Source organism: Trichechus manatus, unplaced genomic scaffold, assembly GCF_000243295.1.
Source record: "Trichechus manatus latirostris isolate Lorelei unplaced genomic scaffold, TriManLat1.0 scaffold00076, whole genome shotgun sequence".
Classification (NCBI taxonomy): Eukaryota; Metazoa; Chordata; class Mammalia; order Sirenia; family Trichechidae; genus Trichechus; species Trichechus manatus.
The window spans coordinates 10,745,101-10,763,232 of NW_004444012.1; the positions used below are offsets into that span (position 1 = coordinate 10,745,101).

The following is an 18,132-nucleotide window of genomic DNA, read 5'->3' on the forward strand; positions in this document are numbered from 1 at the left end:
GCTCCTTGGAAATCCTATGGGGCAGTTCTACTCTGTCCTATAGGGTCACTATGAGTTGGAATCGACTCAATGGCAACGGGTTTGAGTTTTTAAGAAAATTATTATTGCTTTGGTGGCACAGTGGTTAAAGCGCTTGGCTGGCTACCAAAAGTTCGATGGCTTGAACCCACCAACCGCTCTTTGGGAGAAAGATGTGGCAATCTGCTTCTGTAAAGATTTACAGCCTCAGAAACCCTATAAGGCAGTTCTACTCTGTCCTTTAGGGTCGCTATGAGTCGGAACTGACTCAACAGCAGTGGGTTTGGGTTTGGGTTTGGTTTGTTTTTTGTTTTTTTGTATTACTGCAGTAAGAGTCCCTGGTAGTACAAATGGTTAAGTGCTCGACTACCAGTCGAAAGGTTGGCAGTTCGAACCCACCCAGAGAAGCCTCAGAAGACAGGCCTGGTGATTGGCTTCTGAAAGGTCACAACCTTAAAAAATCTACATAGCAGTTCCACTCTGCACACATGGGGTCATAGTGAGTTGGAATCGACTCAACGGCAATTAAAAACAAACGACAAAAATTATTGCTTTAAACTTCTGCTTCTAAGTAACAGCACCTTTTGGCATCCAAGGGGGCCACTGTCTCAGCTATACTAACATGATCCAGAAATGTGAGGAGAATTAGGCAACGTCAGTCAAAGTAGAATTCCTAGATCATTGTGAACTGGCTAGATCAAACGGACAACAGCTTTCAGCTAAACCCACAGCCCAAAAAGAACAATCTAAGTTAAAAATCTCATGAAGGAGTAAGTAGATGGCCTCATAAATAGGTCACCAAGGAGGCATATCAGGAGCTCAGTCAAGGGAGAGGAACTATGATATGCACGTCTCATTTACTGAGAAGCTCTTTTACCATCTGACTTCATGTTTAATCGTTCACGCAGATAAACTAATAATGACACTAGTTACAAGCACAAAAATAGAAGTTAGTCTCCTAGACACTCCAATTCCCTAAAACAGGAGGAGGGGCACACTACAGCTATACCGATAGTAGTGAGAATGTCATCTGAAGGACTAAGCAACTGAACAAAACAAGAACTATGCTACTGACTTAAAAGTCTCCTTCAGGAACTTGCTCAAAAAACTTTTAATATGTAGAATAAAAAATACTTCTATTTTATATTCAAACCTCTAATCAAAAACGAGGTGCAGACCAGGTATAACTACTATTCAAGAAGTATCTTCATAATTTTATTTTAGAATTTGAAATTTTTTCTCATTATGCCCTAGGACTTGAAAAACTACCCCCACCCAGTAACTGGTTCTACCTCATTAATTGAGCTAATTAATTAAACTCTTCAGTCCACAAATCAGTAAGGTAAAAACACAAAAGCCTCAAACTTGAATGGATAGATGCAGGAACGAAATTATACATCACAAGCTGGAAAACTATAATGCTCACATGACCTTGACACTGTCAAACTTAAAATATAAATTTATTCAGTAAATATTTACAGAGGCACTTAGAGTGAACCAAGCACTGTGGTAGTCATTGAGCATTCAAAGACAATAATAAGGGGATAAAACAAATTTGGCAAAAAGCACCATGTCAATTCATATTAGGCAAAAAAATTTTTCCTAAGGGATAAGATGTGATTTTGGCAAGAAGAAATGCTATATCATTTATTCAAATGACGCTTATACATTAATACTTTCCATTAAAAAATTTAGGAGCCCTGGTGGTACAGTAGTTAAGAGCTTAGCTGCTAACCAAAAGGTCGGCAGTTCGAATACACTAGCTGCTCCTTAGAAACCCTGTGGGGCAGTTTACTTTGTCCTATGGGGTTGCTATGGGTTGGAATCGACTGCAACGGGCTTGGTTTTATTTTTTTTTTAATTAGAAAATCTGGATACTGCTATAAACCAATAAAAACAGTTCTAAACATAGTTAATTACTAATATGGTGAAAATTTCAGATATGTAGGTATAGCTAGCTTATGTAGGGACAATACAGAATTTGGGTTTTTTTGTTTTCAAACAGAGAGTACAGTAATTCAAAGGAGCCCTGGTGGCACAGTGGTTAAGTGCTCAGCTGCTAACCGGAAAGGTTGACAGTTTGAACCCACCAGCCACTCTGCAAGAGAAAGATGTGGTAGTCTGCTTCTGTCAAGATTCACAGCCTTGGAAACTCTATGCGGGCAGTTCTACTCTGTCCCATAGGGTTGCTATGAGTCAGAATGGACTCTATGGCAACATGTATGGTACAGTAGCTCAAGAACACATTCCACTGCCCTTTTATGCAAGAGATAGTAATCTCAAGCTAAACTTTATAACTAAGGTAAACTTAAACGCTATGAAAAATATGAAAATGTAAAATGTACCATGTTCTGTTTCAGATGGCCTTTTTTAAAAAAAAAGCAAAATCATTACTTACCGACTTTGTTCTTTTCTTTGTTTTATTAACTGAACGAGCTCCTTGTCAAAATAATCTTCTTCCTCCTCTTCTCCTTCCCCATCATCTTCTCGTTCCTGGGCGTCCACATTATCTTTGTGCAACTGGCCAGAAATGTGCTTTGCATACGCAGAGAGGCCCACTTCTGTGACCCCGCACACTCGGCACTCATGACTACTGTCCCTAGGGAAAGAGGGAGATGAGGGACATTCAATTCTTCCCACCGGCATGGCACACTCACCAGATCTCTTGGAGTTTCCTCTGAAAGATACCGCACACTTTGGCACAGTAAAAAATTAGTACTAATTAACTTTAATGCTCCTTTCACCACTTTTAGTAAATTTGCTCATGAATTAGTTTTGAAATAAATTTAAGATTCTTTTCCAGCAATCAAGAGGCAATACACTTCAGAATAATGTCGTTTAGGAGGCGAAATCTTCTTGAGTTGCTGTACTTCAAATCTTGCCAGAGGAAACGTGGTGAAAGGGGAGGCAGGGCTGGGGGCTCAGAGCGAACAGGAGTTGCTCTGAAGCGCACCCATGGTGCCAGCTGCACTCAGACAGCCCGGTGACAGCACTTACATTTCATCTCTGGCTCAAGAGCTTTCTCCCAGTGACAGTTAAGGGGTGGAGAAAAGAGTGGGCGGTACAGCCAATCCCAACCGGGTAACTAAATGGGAACAGCTGGAGCTCGGCCTGGAATGTGAAGATTCTGGACCCCAGGGCAGATGACAGGAGTAGTCTCAGTAAACTTTTTTGGTTTGGATGATGCATGTGGTCTACATTCTGCTTTCACGACTGCTTATTTTAAAGGGAATGGAAAGCATTCCAGTTGTAGGAAGTTAACAGCTGTGCTAGGCAAATGGTTTTTCTCAAGTTACAAAAATACTACAGTTCAGAGAGAAGCAAAACTAGGCTTTCAGTTAAGGAAGAAAACTGGGCAGACTTTTTTCTTTTACTTTACACACTTAATAGCAAATCTCATACTTGGCCAGTTTAAGAAACCAAATTCTTGGATCTATGTCCAGGGCTAGAGCAGATCCATAATTGAACTGGTCTTCAGCTTCCTGAAATCCCTCGATTGGTTCAGCTGTCTACGCAGTCATTATTAGAAACATCTAACACCATGGCTACAGGACAGTAACATCCACTCAATAATCCAAATTGGCTTAACGCTGTATCATGTGTCTTGGGTTTATATTAGTGATATTTTTGCACTTCCTATGCCAATCTATCAAAAAAAATCAACACAGAAAAATTCGGTCTTTGGCAATACATGCATGTGTGCACAAGCACGCATAAACACAGACTGCGCTCCATCTTCACATGCACCTAACCAGGTGTAGACAGAAATCGTATCAATTAACCAGAAGAGACCCTCAAAACTAATCACTTCATTTACTAGAAGATGGGTTCTGTTACAGATCACTGGAGTGCTCATTTAACAAGTGTTTATTGAGCAACTACTAAATCCCAGTCACCATGCTAAATATACGACTGCTGTTGTCCAGGGTGATAGAAGTATAAACACTCAAACAATGAACAATGCCCAGTAAGTTAAAAGAAACTCTTACTTTGTCAGTCATGGAGAACACCTCAGAAAAAACAGGGAGGTTACAAGTTTTTGCCTTTTTTGGACTTTGTAACCTCATGTACTCTAGATATAACATGGTCTTTGACATTTTTAATATTCATTTTAATGAACTCAAACAGGGTTCCTTGAAAATATCATTACCCCATTACCCCGAATATCAATATCTTCTAATCCCCTAGAAACTTAAATACATTATTTTCACAGAGAGTTTTCCACTGTACTTACTATATTTATGTAAAGAATACTCTTCAACCTTTTCTCCAATTTACCAGCAATATGCATACTATTTTCTCAAGCAATTACATTTATGATAGCTCAAAGTGAATGTTAACTTGTAGCACAAAACAAGCTGTTTCTCACAGCAATATAGCAAAAAAAAAAAAAACTTACACACACACACACTACTCACTTATCGACTATCTCGTTATCCTACATCTCCCACTGATGACAACAGTAAAAAAAAAAAAAAAAAAAAAAGACTATCTGACTATTTTGCACATTAATGAGGCAATGGCTGCAGAGCACCCCCGCCCTGGAGGAGGGTTTTCGGGCAGACTACAGGAAGCTGGGCCATGCTGCCCCATACCCTTTGCTCCCTCCTGCCAGTGGGGGCGTGGAGTCTAGCTGCCATGCAGGCTGACAATGGCCATGGACTCCGGGCACTGGCTATTCTGGCTTCCCAGCTCCTATGCAGCCTCAGGCCCTGCAGCTCAAATTTGCTGTGGGGTGGTATGATCATTAAGGTTGTGTGGCTGGGCCATGATTCTCAGTGGTTTGGCAGTTATGATGTAGTTTGGTGGTTGTATGATGTGATCACTTCCATGATGACATTTGATATACTGTGATGACCACCATGATGGGAACTGCTGTGAGTAGCCAGTCAGTTGAAAGGGAGTTTCCTTGGGGGTGTGGCCTGCCTTGAATATAACTGTACTTTCTGGCAAGGCTTGCAAACTTTTGCTTGCTCTGGTTTCTGCAGCTGGCTCCTGTTCATCTGACCTCCAGTTCTTGGAACTTGAGCTAGCAACTTACCTGCTGTCTTGCCTGCCCATCTTGGAATTCATCAGTCTTTGTAACGTGTGAGCAAGAGCCCTGCTGTCTGATCTGCCGATCTTGAGTTGGTCAACTCCCATGGCTATGTGAATCAGGAGAGGTCTCCAGCCGGGCCCAAAGATTTGGGACATTCCAGCCTCTATAGCTGTGTGAGCCATTTCCCTTATATAAGTCTCTCTCTCTCTCTCTATATATATATGCTTTACTGGTTTTGCTTCTCTAGAGAACCCAGCCTAAGACATTTGGTACCAAGAGTGGTATAGAGAAACAAAATTGTAAACATATGAGTTTTCTAAATTGGTTCTCGAGTCTGGTTAGTCTGAGAGAGGTTGGTGATTCTGCTTCCAATAGTAAAGAGGGCACTGCTAATCCATGGCGTGAGGTGGCAACAGAAATACGTAAAATATCACCACCAACAGATCAAGATTGGTGAAAGGCAAGGCTGTGAGTGATCACATGTTTGATACCTTTCTACAATTTTGTCATAATGGGAAGTATAAGGAAGCTGGTTGGTTGGTCCTACTTTTGCTAGACAAAGTGGTGAAAGAAAGAGATGAGCTCAGGGCTTCAGAGTCAAAGCTCAAACACCACATAAATGATCTCAAAGTTTCCACTTGTGCCTTGAAAGAAAGCCTTATTTCTTGTAGTAACAGAGCTGCTATCGCTGAAAACCAAACCCAGAGACTTACTTTAAGAGTGGCTGAATTACAACACCAACTCAATTGCCAACCTTTAAAGGTGTCTAAAGTTAAAGTGAGGGCACTGATTGGGAAGAAATGTAATCCTGAAATTTGGGATGGGGACGTATGGGCAGATAATCAGAAAGCTGGAGACGCTGAGCCCCTAAATTCTGCTGAATCGCTCCTGAGAAGGGAAGCAGCCCTCTCCCATCTGAAGAGATTACTCCGTGTTTCTCTGCTAAACCACCCTCCCCAGTAAAATCATTATTGTATCCACCCCCCTCTAATGAGATTAATTCAGCTGTGTCTAAAGAGCCTTTGTCTGAGTCATTGCCTGGGGCACTGCCTGAGGCAGATGCTTTACAAGACACTGCTGAAAGCTCTCAAAACATTTCTTCACCACCAATTTTGGCTTCTAGATCTATAAGCAGACTTAATTCCCATTGCACCCCAAACGGTGAAGTACAATGTGTGACCCAGGAGGAGGTATGCTACACTCCAAAAGAACTGCTTGACTTTTCTAATATGAACAAACAGAACCCTGGGGAATATGTGTGGCAATGGCTATTAAGGGTGTGGGATAATGATGCAAGGAACAGAAAAATGGATCAGTCTGAGTTTATTGATATGGGCCCACTAAGCGCAGATTCTTCATTCAATGTTTCAGCTTGAAACGTTAGGAAAGAATCTAATAGTTTATTTGGTTGAGCTGCTGAAGCATGGATTACGTGGTGGCCTACCCTAAATCAAGCTGAAGTACTAGACCTGCCTTGGTATACTGTAGAAGCAGGCATCCAAAGGCTTAGGAAAACTGGCATGCTAGGTGGATTTATCATGTTAAACCCACAGACCCACACATGGAGTACCCACAGAACACACCTTTTACCACAACTCTGAGGAACAAATTTGTGAAGGGAGTCCCAGCATCCTTAAAGACTGCTGTGATTGCTATTTTCTGTAAGTCAGATTTGATAGCAGGAACTGCCCTAACTGAATTATCACACCTAACTACAATGGGGCTGCTTCGACCTTGTGGTGGAAGGGGCCAAGCTGCAGCACTCAATCGACAAAGACAAGGGAGGCGTGGTTACTGCAATGGACAGAGAAGTCAAAGCAGTAACCAGAAGAGTCTAACTCATATGGGCTTCTTTCGGCATTGGCTACTTAGTCATGGTGTCCCTAGAAGTGAAACAGATGGGAAATCTACTAAATATTTACTTGATGTGTACAAGCAGAAGAATTCTAGGTCAAGTGAACAGCAAGCACTCTAACTGGAACTGCCGGAATAGAGACATGGCTCCTCCATCAATCCCCAGACTTGAGCGAGTTTAAAGACCCTCAACCCCTTGAATGCCAAAAATTTATACTGTTAATCTTTCTCCCAGCATTCCCCAAAGGGATCTACGGCCTTTTACTAGAGTGACTGTTCACTGGGAAAAAGGAAATAATTAGACTTTTCAGGGATTACTGGATACTGGCTCTGAACTGACACTAATTCCAGGAGACCTAGAACGTCACTGTGGCCCACCAGTCAAGAGTGGGAGCATATGGGGGTCAGGTTATTAATGGAGTCTTAGCTCATGTCCATCTCATAGTAGGTCCAATGGATCCCCGAACCCATCCTGTAGTGATTTCTCCAGTTCCAGAATGCATAATTGGACTAGATATACTCAGCAACTGGTAGAACCTCCACACTGGATCCCTGACAAATGGAGTATGGGCTATTAAGGTAGGAAAAGCCAAGTGGAAGCCATTAGAACTGCCCCTATCCAGCAAAACAGTAAACCAAAAGCAATACTGCATTCCTGGAGGGACTGCAGAGATTACTGCCACCATCAAGGACTTGAAGGATGCAGGGGTGGTGATTCTCACATCCCCATTCAACTTGTCTATTTGGCCTGTGCAAAAAAAAGGTGGATCTTGGAGAATGACAGTGGATTGCCATAAACTTAACCAGGTGGTGACTCCAATTGCAGCCACTGGTCCAGATGTAGTTTCATTACCTGAGCAAATTAATACATCTCCTGGTACCTAGCATGCAGCTGCTGATCTGACTAATGCCTTTTTCTCCATACCTGTTTCAAAGGACCACCAGAAGCAGTTTGCCTTCAACTGGCAAGATCACCAATACTCACTGAGTGTCCTGTCTCAGGGCTACATCAACTCTCCAGCCCTATGTCATAATTTAGTCTGCAGGGACACTGATAGCCTTTCCCTTCCACAAGATGTCACGCTGGTCCATTACAGTGATGACATTATGCTGACTGGATCTAGTAGGAAGAAGTGTCAATGACTCTGTACTTATTGGTAAAACATTTGTGTGCTAGAAGGTGAGAAATTAATCTGACAAAAATTCAGGCGCCTTCCACCTCAGTGAAATTTCTAGGGGTTCAGTGGTGTGGGTCATGTCGAGATATTCCTTCTAAAATGAAAGTTAAGTTATTGCATCTGGCCTCTTCCACAACTAAAAAGGAGGTATAATGCCTAGTGGGCCTCTTCGAATTTTGGAGGCAACATATCCCTCATTTGGGTGTGCTACTTAGACCTATTTATCAAGTGACTTGAAAAGCTGCTAGTTTTGAGTGGGTCCCAGACCAAGAGAAGGCTATTCAACAGGTTCTGGCTGTTGTGCAAGCTGCTCTGCCACTTGGACCATATGATCCAGCCGATCCAATGGTGTTTGAAGTGTCAGTGGCAGATAAAGATGCTGTTTGGAGTCACTGGCAGGCCCCTATTGGGAATGAATCACAGCACAGACCCTTAGGATTTTGGAGCAAAGTCCTGACGTCCTTTGCAGATAACCACTCTCCTTTTGAGAAACAGCTTTTGGGTTCTTACTGGGCCTTAGTAGAGACTGAATGCTTAACCATGTGTTCTGAGCTTCTCATCATGAACTGGGTGTTGTCTGACCCAGGCATATAGTTAGACATGTACAGCAGCACTCTATCATTAAATGGAAGTGGTATACACAAGACTGGGCCCGAGCAGGACCAGAAAGAACAAGGTGAATGAGGAAGTGGCCCAAATGCCCATAGTCTCTACTCCCCTCACATCACCTTCCATCTTCCAGTCTGCGCCTATGGTCTTATGGCAAGTTCCTTAGGATCAGTTGAGTGAGGAAGAGAAAACTCATACCTAGTTTACAGATGGTTCTGCACAGTATGGAGGCCACTCGAAAGTGGACAGTGGCACCACTACAGCCCCTGAAGGATGGTGGTGAAGGGAAATCCAGTGCGCAGAACATCCAGCAGTGCACCTGGCTGTTCACTTTGCTTGGAAGGAGAAATGGTCAGATGTGCAACTGTATACTGATTCATGGGCTGTGGCCAATAGTTTGACTGGATGGTCAGGGACTTAGAAAGAACATGATTGGAAAATTGGAGAAAGGGGGTATGGGGAAGAGGTACGTAGATAGACCTCTCTGAATGGACCAAAGAAGTGAAGACATTTGTGTCTCCTGTGAATGTTCACCAAAGGACGACCTCGGCAGAGGAGGATTTTAACAATTAAGTGGATAAGGTGATGTGTTCTGTGGAAACCAGTCATCCTCTTCCCCCAGCCACTCCCATCATTGCCAAATGGGGTCATGAACAAAGTGGCCATGGTGGCAGGGACAGAGGTTAAGCATAGGTTCAGCAACACGGACTTCCACTCACCAAGACCAACTTGGCTACAGCCACTGTTAAGTGCCCAATCTGTCAGCAGCGAGACCAAAACTGAGTCCCTGATATGGCACACATTCTTCAAAGTGATCAGCCAGCAACCTGGTGGCAGGTTAATTACATTAGACCGCATCCATCATGGAAAGGGCAGCATTTTGTTCTTCCTGGAATAGATACTTACCCTGGATACAGATCTGCCTTCCCTGCACACAATGCTTCTGCCAAAACTACCATCTGTGAACTTACAGAATGCCTTATCAACTATCATGGCATCCCACATAGCATCACCTCGGATCAAGGGACTCACTTCACAGCAAATGAAGTGTGGCAATAGGCCCACTCTCATGGAATTCACTGGTCTTACCATGTTCCCCATCATCCTGAAGCAGCTGGATTGACAGAATGATGGAATGGCCTTCTGAAGACACAATTAGAGCACCAACTAGGTGGCAATCCCTTGCAGGGTTGGGACAGTGTTCTCCAGGGGGCTGTATATGCTCTAAACTAGCGTCCAATATATGGTTCTATTTCTTGGATTCACGAGTCCAGAAATCAAGGAGTGGAAATGGGAGCAGCACCACTCTCTATTACCCCTAGTGACCCATATACAAAATTTTTGCTTCCTGTCCCCCCAACCTTATGCTCTGCAGGTCTAGAGATCTTAGTTCCAAAGGGGGGAAGGCTTCCACCTGTAGACACATCACTGATTCCACTGAACTGGAAAAATGCCATCTGGCCACTTTGGAATCCATACGCCTCTGGATCAACAGGCAAAGAAGGGAGTTACCATATTGGCTGGTGTGACTGATCCTGATTACCAAGAGGAAATTGGATTGATATTACATAATGGAGGTAAAGAAGAATATATCTGGAATGCAGGTGACCCCTTAGGGTGTATCTTAGTGCTACCATGCCCTGTGATTAACGTCAATGGAAAACAATAGCAACCCAATTCTGACATGACTACTAATGGCCCAGACCCTTCAGAAATGAAGGTTTGGGTCACCCCACCAGGCAAAGAACCACGACCAGATGAGGTGCCTGCTGACAGCAAAGGGAATACGGAATGGATGGTGGAAAAAGGTAGTTCTAAATACCAGCTACGGCCACGTAACCAGTTGCAGAAACGAGAATTGTAATTATTATGAGTATTTCTGCCTTGTACATGTGCATCAAATATTTTTTTTTTCTTCACTTACAAAACAATAGATGTAAGCAGGGTTAGTGCATACTCGGTTGTACGTGTGTTCACTGTATCATGTTAGGCACAAGTAAGACTTTACATTGTCTTTATTTAGAGATTATGTATGGTTTAAGGAGATGTCTACAGGTGTCAAGTTGTCAAGGGGTGGACTGTGATCATTAACGCTGTGTGTCAACTTGTCTGGGCCATGATTCTCAGTGGTTTGGCAGTTATGTTGTAATTTGGCAGCTGTATGATGTTCTGATCACTTCCATGATGAGATCTGATATAATGTGATCGCTCCACGATGGGATCTGCTGTGAGTAGCCAATCAGTTGAAAGGGAGTTTCCTTGGGCTGTGGCCTGTATCGAAAGAAGTGGACATTCTGGCAAGCTTCCGGGCTTTTGCTCACTCTGGATCCCGCAGCTGGCTCTTGTTTGTCTGACCTTTGGTTCTTGGGACTTGAGCTAGCAGTTTACCTGTGGTCTTGCCTGCCAATCTTGGAATTCATCAATCTTCGCAGCCTGTGAGCAAGAGCCCTGCTCTCTGACCTACCAATCTTGGGTTTACCAGCCCCTGTGGCTACGTGAATCAGGAGAAGCCTTTATCCTGACCCACAGGCTTGGGATGTTCCAGACTCTACAACCGTGTGAGCCATTTCCTTGATATAAACCTGTCTACATATATATTTATATGCTTTACTGGTTTTGCTTCTCTAGAGAACCCATTCTAAGACAGGTGGGAAGGCAGGAAAGAAAGAAGCATCAGAGAGGGCATCTGGAAGAAATGTGTGCATTCCAAAGTGAGCTGAACTGGGCCAGAAGCCTCCACCTCAGTGGGGCTGGGTGGGCAGCCAGGCTCCCAGGCCCTCACAGGAAGCCCTGAGCCTTGGTGACTCACCAGGCCAGGAGGGCAGAGTAGGCTCCAGGATCATGACCCAGGGCTTGCAGGGGTGGGAGTGGAGCCATGGAGGTGGCTCCGTGAGGGAAGCTCTGACCCAGACAGGAGGAAGGTGAAGAGGTTAAGCCATGGGCCCTCCAGTCACACAGCCCAGCTTAATTTAGCTTTGTCTCCTCCAAGCTTCCTTGTCTGCAGAGGAATAATCCAGAACTTGACTCGTCATAGTGATGAGCACATTAGTAAATGTTTAGCTGTTATTATTTCTATGATCATAGTTTCTAAAAAAAAAACAGACAAATAGATGGTCTGAAAACAGAAAAAAAAAAAATCCTCCATTTTCACATAATGCTGACTTTTGCATAACGACCTGGTCCTTGGAACCTAGCCAAGTTGGTAAGCGAGTCGTGGGTGTATGTATCTCCATAATGGGTAGCATGAGAAGAATCTGAAGACTATAGCAAACCTAGAACACAATAATAAAAATTCAAAAAAAAAAAAAAAAATGCTAAACTACATACTGCAAAAACAGGGACATAATTCTATTGGGAACTTTAATATAATCCCTAAAAGGTATTTTTAAATTAAATCCCTGATTTTACCCTTCAAAACTGTACAGAATTTTTCTCATGTCCAGATCATCAAAATTTTTTCTTTAAAGATACAACCAGAAGGCCACACTGACTTCAAAAAATATTAAACAGAAATATGGTATAAAGTAGACAGTATTCAGTATTTAACTCTGTTAAAAATAAACATCCATAATCACAAGCCCACACACTGTGCAACTCCCGAAGTACAAGCATTATGTTGGATACTTAATAGACATTCAAACAGACAATTTTTTTTAAAGTTCTACTTTTCTTGTGAGAAAGAATATTACCATAGTTCCGAAGTTATCTGATACAGAAACACATTAGAGATCTTTCCAGTCTAGAAAGATACAGGCAATAATTGCAACATAAAAGTTAATATAAAGACTATTTCTCAAAAACCATAAATCTTTTAATATTTTTCCTATAAATGAAACCTAGTTTTAAAAAAAGACAGAGAGATGAACTTTATAAGAAACCTCAAAAAGGGAAAATAAAGATCTATATTTCCATACAGAAAGAACAGGATATGAGAACCACATGTAAAAATTCAAGTATGTCTGGAGGTAACCACATTACCTCTGTTTTACATACAACATCCAGTCATGCTCCCACATGTGGTATTTGGGAAATGACATGTTTTAAAGGGTTAATAGCAAATTAATATTTTAATGACGCTATCTTCTAATTCTTTATCAATAACCAGTTAAAATATTTACTACTTTGTGTAAATATATAAAATAATTGTGGAGAAAAAAGTATTGCTTTGCTTCTTGGCTAGTAAAGTCAGTAACTTTCCTCAGGGTATTTAAAGGAAGGCTCAAATTAGCTTCATCCTATTACGACACAGTTTCCTCTCACGTGTGAAAGGCAACGGCTAAACACATTTTATCCATAAGCTTTTCTTTATTAAGCTTCTCTAACTATACCACAACAGCTAGCTGATAAATAAAGGTTTGTGCCTTTTTAATGGCATCTACATGTAGAATCTACTTACAGACCACACACCTGAACAGGTATATTAGGAAAAAACAGAAAAATGCTCCAGATGTCCACAACTGTGAACCAAATACGATGTTACCTACTTCTCATTCAAGCTTGAATTCAAGATCTCAAAAATATACTTTTCACAGATTTAACCAGATCACGAGCAAAAACTACAGAGATAGAAATACAAAGAGAAACAGAAAGCTCTATCATCAGAAAACCAGGAAATTAAACAGAAATTCAAGGAAATAATCACAAAATGAGGATAGCAGGAAAAAATAGCAACTGATGACTGTTTACCCCTGTGGTACAAATTGCTAATGACTATTTGCTGCTACAGTAAATACTCCAAGTCATTAAACGATTTTTGAGTTTTTATGTTTATTTTTTATAGTTTTGTCAGCTGTTTTTTCCTGCTACCTGCTTGCCTTCTCCCTTATAATTTGTTACAGGCCAGGAAACCAGATAAAACCTGTTAGCACTGTTTCTAAAATGTAAGTAAATAAATACTGAAATGCTCTCCACTAAATAAAGTGAGTTTGGCCACTAAAGCTGACATTTATATTGGCAGCTCAAAGGCTTTAATGCTTTCTTCCTGATCATTTGACTATGCACCAAATAACTGAAAACGGTAGAGGAAATCTCTATGGCAGCTGTCTTAGTCATCTGGTGCGGCTATAAGAGAAATACCACAAGCGGATGGCTTTAACAAACAGAAATTTATTCTCTCACAGTCTAGGAGGCTACAAGTCTGAATTAAAGGTGCCAGCTCCAGGGGTAGGCATTCTCTTTCTGTTGGCTCTGGGGGAAGGTCCTTGTCATCAATCTTCCCCGGTCGAGGAATTCCTTAAAGCACGAACCCCGGGTCCAAAAGACATGCTATTCTCCTGGGTCTTGTTTCTTGGTGGTATGAGGTCCCTGTTTCTCTGCTTGCCTCTCTCTTGTATATCACAAAAGAGAGTGACTCAAGATACAACCTAATCTTGTAGATTGAGTCCTGCCTCATTAACATCATAGAGGTAATATACAACACATAGGATAATCACATCAGATGACAAAATGGTAGGCAATCACACAAGACTGGGAATCATGGCCCAGCTGAGTTAGCACACATTTTTGGGGGATGCAATTCAATCCATAACAGCAAGTTATAGTAGGGGGCAAGAGAAGAGGAGGAACAAGTTATAGAACAATCCATATATGGTATGTGGTTCACTTACGTTAATAAGATAAAATGTATATATGTATATAAACCTAAATCTATTTAAGTGCATAGGAAGATGTCTGGGTAGGATATACACCAAAACTGGACTCTCCTCTAAGAGGGGACTAGGATTTAATGGAGGGTAGGGTAAGAAGATTTTTATATTTTCTTACTTTTTATGATTCTATAATGATCATGAACATGAATTTATCTTATGTAACCAAAATTTGTTTTTAAATGGATGATTCATGATCGAATAAAATAAGGTCCTTTTAGTCCTAGAATGCAATGGGCTTTTCTCCCAATCACTAGATTTATGGACCTCCTTCCTGTATTTTATTTTACCTGGGGCAGGTACCAGGGTAAGCAGTCCAGAATAAGGTAAATCCAGAAGGAAGTCTACTGGCAATGGGATTTTTAAATAATGAAAATATCCACATAATCAAGAGTTGACTGTACTTCATAGGTTTCCGATGCTAATGAGTTAGAGTTCATACATATTCCAGGTATTATGATAAAGACTCTCCACACTAAATCTGAGTGAAAACCTTTTATACCACTGCTAAGACTTAACCTTCACATAGTAAGGAACTGAGAATATGGAAAAATTCCACTACAACGATAAAGAGATGCTATAAGTTTACTAATATGTATTAATTTGACCACACAATCTAAAACGGTATGACTTAAAATACAAATCATTTCACATGACTTAGGTTGGCACGTGTCTCAGTTATCTAGCGTTGCTATAACAGAAATACCACAAGTGGGTGGCTTTAGCAAACAGAAACTTATTTTCTCACAGTTTAGGAAGCTAGAAGTCTGACTTCAGGGCACCGGCTCTAGGAGAAGGCTTTCTCTGTGAGCTCTGGGGGAAGGTCCTGGGCAATCTTTATGTGGCATTGCATTTCTCTTCCCCCAACCCATCTCTGCTTCCTCGCTTGCTTGTTTAATCTCTTGAGACTGGCTCAAGAACACCCTACACTAATCTTGCAGGCATCATTAGCATAACAAACACAATCCATTCCCAAATGGGATTATAACCACAGACATAGAAGTTAGGAATTACAATACATATTTTTTGGGGACACAATTCAATCCATAACAGCATGCTAATCAAAACTTGTAACTACTATTCATGGAACGAGATATAATTCATATTTCTCAGTTTCCCAAAGTTTCTCTGCCCCATCCTGCCTCTAAACTTCAAATTCACACAAGTCAAAACATCAAAAAAGGAACTAGAGAAGGAAAACCAGGCATGGAATACATACATATTTCATTTTAAAAGGAATTTAGTTATTAGATTTTCTTTCTTTAAATATCTTAAGTTTTAAGGCACAACACAGCATTCTTAAATATACTTAATTACACTTAGATTTTGTTTTCACTAATGAGATTCAGGGCTATTTAGCAGACTTTGGATTTCTCAGAATATCCCAGCAACACTAAAGGGTTATGGCATGCAATAATCTGTAGCACTGCTGAGGCGAAAATATGAAAAGTCCTAGCTACAAGGCTCATGTGTAGGAATGAAAACATACTAAAGAGAGAGCTAGTTCATCCCAACCACCTTTGTTGGGCAATCTACTTGCTAGAGCTGCTGTGAACTCTACACATTTGAGATGCACAAAGATCTTAGGGTCTATCCCTTTGAACGCTAAGAATCTACTGTACTTGACATTAATCCTAAAAGATAGTTCTATGCCATAATATGACATTCACTCATGATGCATTACTATAAAATAAGCTGACAGGCACCACTGGCACTCAGAGTCCCCCACATTCACAAATTTAAAGACAGCCGTTCCCATACCTGCCCTTCAGGTTCTCAAGTTCCCTGTGATGCAACATGCTCCGCATGTGTTCGTCCATCTCCTTCAAAATTAAAGAAAGCAGATTAAACTGAGGGAGACTGCTCTGAAAAACAATTCCTCTCTACCTATTCAATGAACAGTCAGGGTTCAAGCTCCTTGTGTCAACAGCATTATGCTTCTCGATTCAATATTCTAATTAGTTCCTTATTAAATAGTCCTTTAACTGCTTCTGACATATTTCGTTCTAAATAAAAGGAAATATTAAGAAAGACATATTTAAGTGGCTTTCCAAAAAAGTTAGGAAGTATATTGTCTTTAGGCAGCAAAAGATCTATGCAGGTTAAATTCTATCCCATTATAGGCATATCTCGTTTTATTGTGCTTCATTTTATTATGTGTTTTACAAATTGAAGGTCTGTGGCAACCCTGCATTGAGCAAGTCTATCAGTGCCGTTTTTCCAACAGCAGGTGCTCACTTGATGTCTCTGTGTCACATTTTGGTAATTCTTGCAATATTTCAAATTTTTTCATTATTATATCTGTTATGGTGATCTGCTATCAGTGATTTTGGATGTTACTATTGTAATTGCTTTGGGGCGCCATGAACCACACCCATATAAGACGGTAAACTTAATCGATAAATGTTGTATGTGTTCTGACTGCTCCACCGACCATTTCCCCATCTCTCTCCCTCTCCTCAAGCCTCCCTATTCCCTGAGAGATGACAATATTGAAATTAGGCCAATTAATAACCCTACAATAGCCTCTAAGTGTTCAAGTGAAAGGAAGAGTCGCACGTCTCTCACTTTAAATCAAAAGCTAGAAATGATTAAGCATGGTGAGGAAGGCATGTCGAAAGCCGAGGCAGGCTGAAAGCTAGGCCTCTTGTGCCGAACAGCCAACTTGTGAATGTTAAGGAAAGTTCTTGAAGGATATTAAGCGTCACTCCAGTGTGAACACACAAATAATAAGTGAACCAGCCTTATTGCTGATATGGAGAAAGTTTTAGTGTTTTGGATAGAAGATCAAACCAGCCACAACATTCCCTTAAGCCAAAGCCTAATCCAGAGCAAGGCCCTAACTCTCTTCAATTCTATGAAGGCTGAGAGAAGTGAGGCAACTGCAGAAGAAAAGTTTGAAGCTAGCAGAGGCTGACTGATAAGGTTTAAGGAAAGAAGCTGTCTGCATAACATAAAAGTGCAGAGTGAAGCAGCAAGTGCTGATGTAGAAGCTGCAAGTTATCCAGGAGATCTGGCTAAAATAACTGATGAAGGTGGCTACACTAAACAGCAGATTTTCAATGCAGACGAAACAGCCTTATATTGAAAGAAGATGCCATCTAGGACTTTCATAGCTAGAAAGGAGACGTCAATGCCTGGCTTCAAAGCTTCAATGGAGAAGCTGACTTTCTTGTTAGTGGCTAATGCAGCTGCTAACTTTAAATTGAAGCCAATACTCATTTACCATTCCGAAAATCCTAGGGTCTTCAAAAATTATACTAAATCTACTCTGCCCATGCTCTAAAAATGAACAACAAAGCCTGAATGACAGCATATCTGTTTACAACATGGTTTACTGAATATTTTAAGCCCACTGTTGAGACCTACTGCTCAGAAAAAATTCCTTTCAAAATATTACTGTTCAGTGACAATGCCCCTGGTTACCCAAGAGCTATGATGGAGATGTACAAGGAAATTAACGTTGTTTTCATGCCTGCTAACACAACATCCATTCTACAGCCCATGGATCGAGGAGTAATTTTGACTTTCAAGTCTCATTATTTAAGAAATACATTTTGTAAGGCTACGGCTGCCATAGACAGTGATTCCTCTGATGGATCTAGGCAAAATAAATTGAAAACCTGGAAAGGATTCACCATTCTAGATGCCATTAAGAACATTTGTGATTCACGGGAGGAGGTAAAAATATCAACATTAACAGGAGTTTGGAAGAAGTTGATTACAACCCTCATGGATGACTTTGAGGGGTTCAAGACTTCAGTGGAGGAAGTAACTGCAACAAAACTAG

The 18,132-nt window shown here is 41.2% G+C and overlaps 1 protein-coding gene across 7 annotated transcripts in view; it reads right to left on the minus strand.

Annotated features, from left to right (window-relative positions):
• ZNF106 (zinc finger protein 106) overlaps positions 1–18,132 on the minus strand; it is a 74,684-nt gene that overhangs the window by 28,060 nt on the left and 28,492 nt on the right. For 5 of the 7 annotated variants that reach the window (XM_023735174.1, XM_023735172.1, XM_023735177.1 and 2 more), the window contains 2 exons: positions 16,104–16,165; positions 2,417–2,617 (listed from right to left, as the gene is read on the minus strand). In XM_023735174.1, the coding sequence (XP_023590942.1) occupies positions 2,417–2,617; positions 16,104–16,165 (263 nt within the window). The remainder of the gene's footprint in view (positions 1–2,416; positions 2,618–16,103; positions 16,166–18,132) is intronic. The other 2 variants (XM_023735176.1, XM_023735175.1) reach the window with 1 other exon arrangement.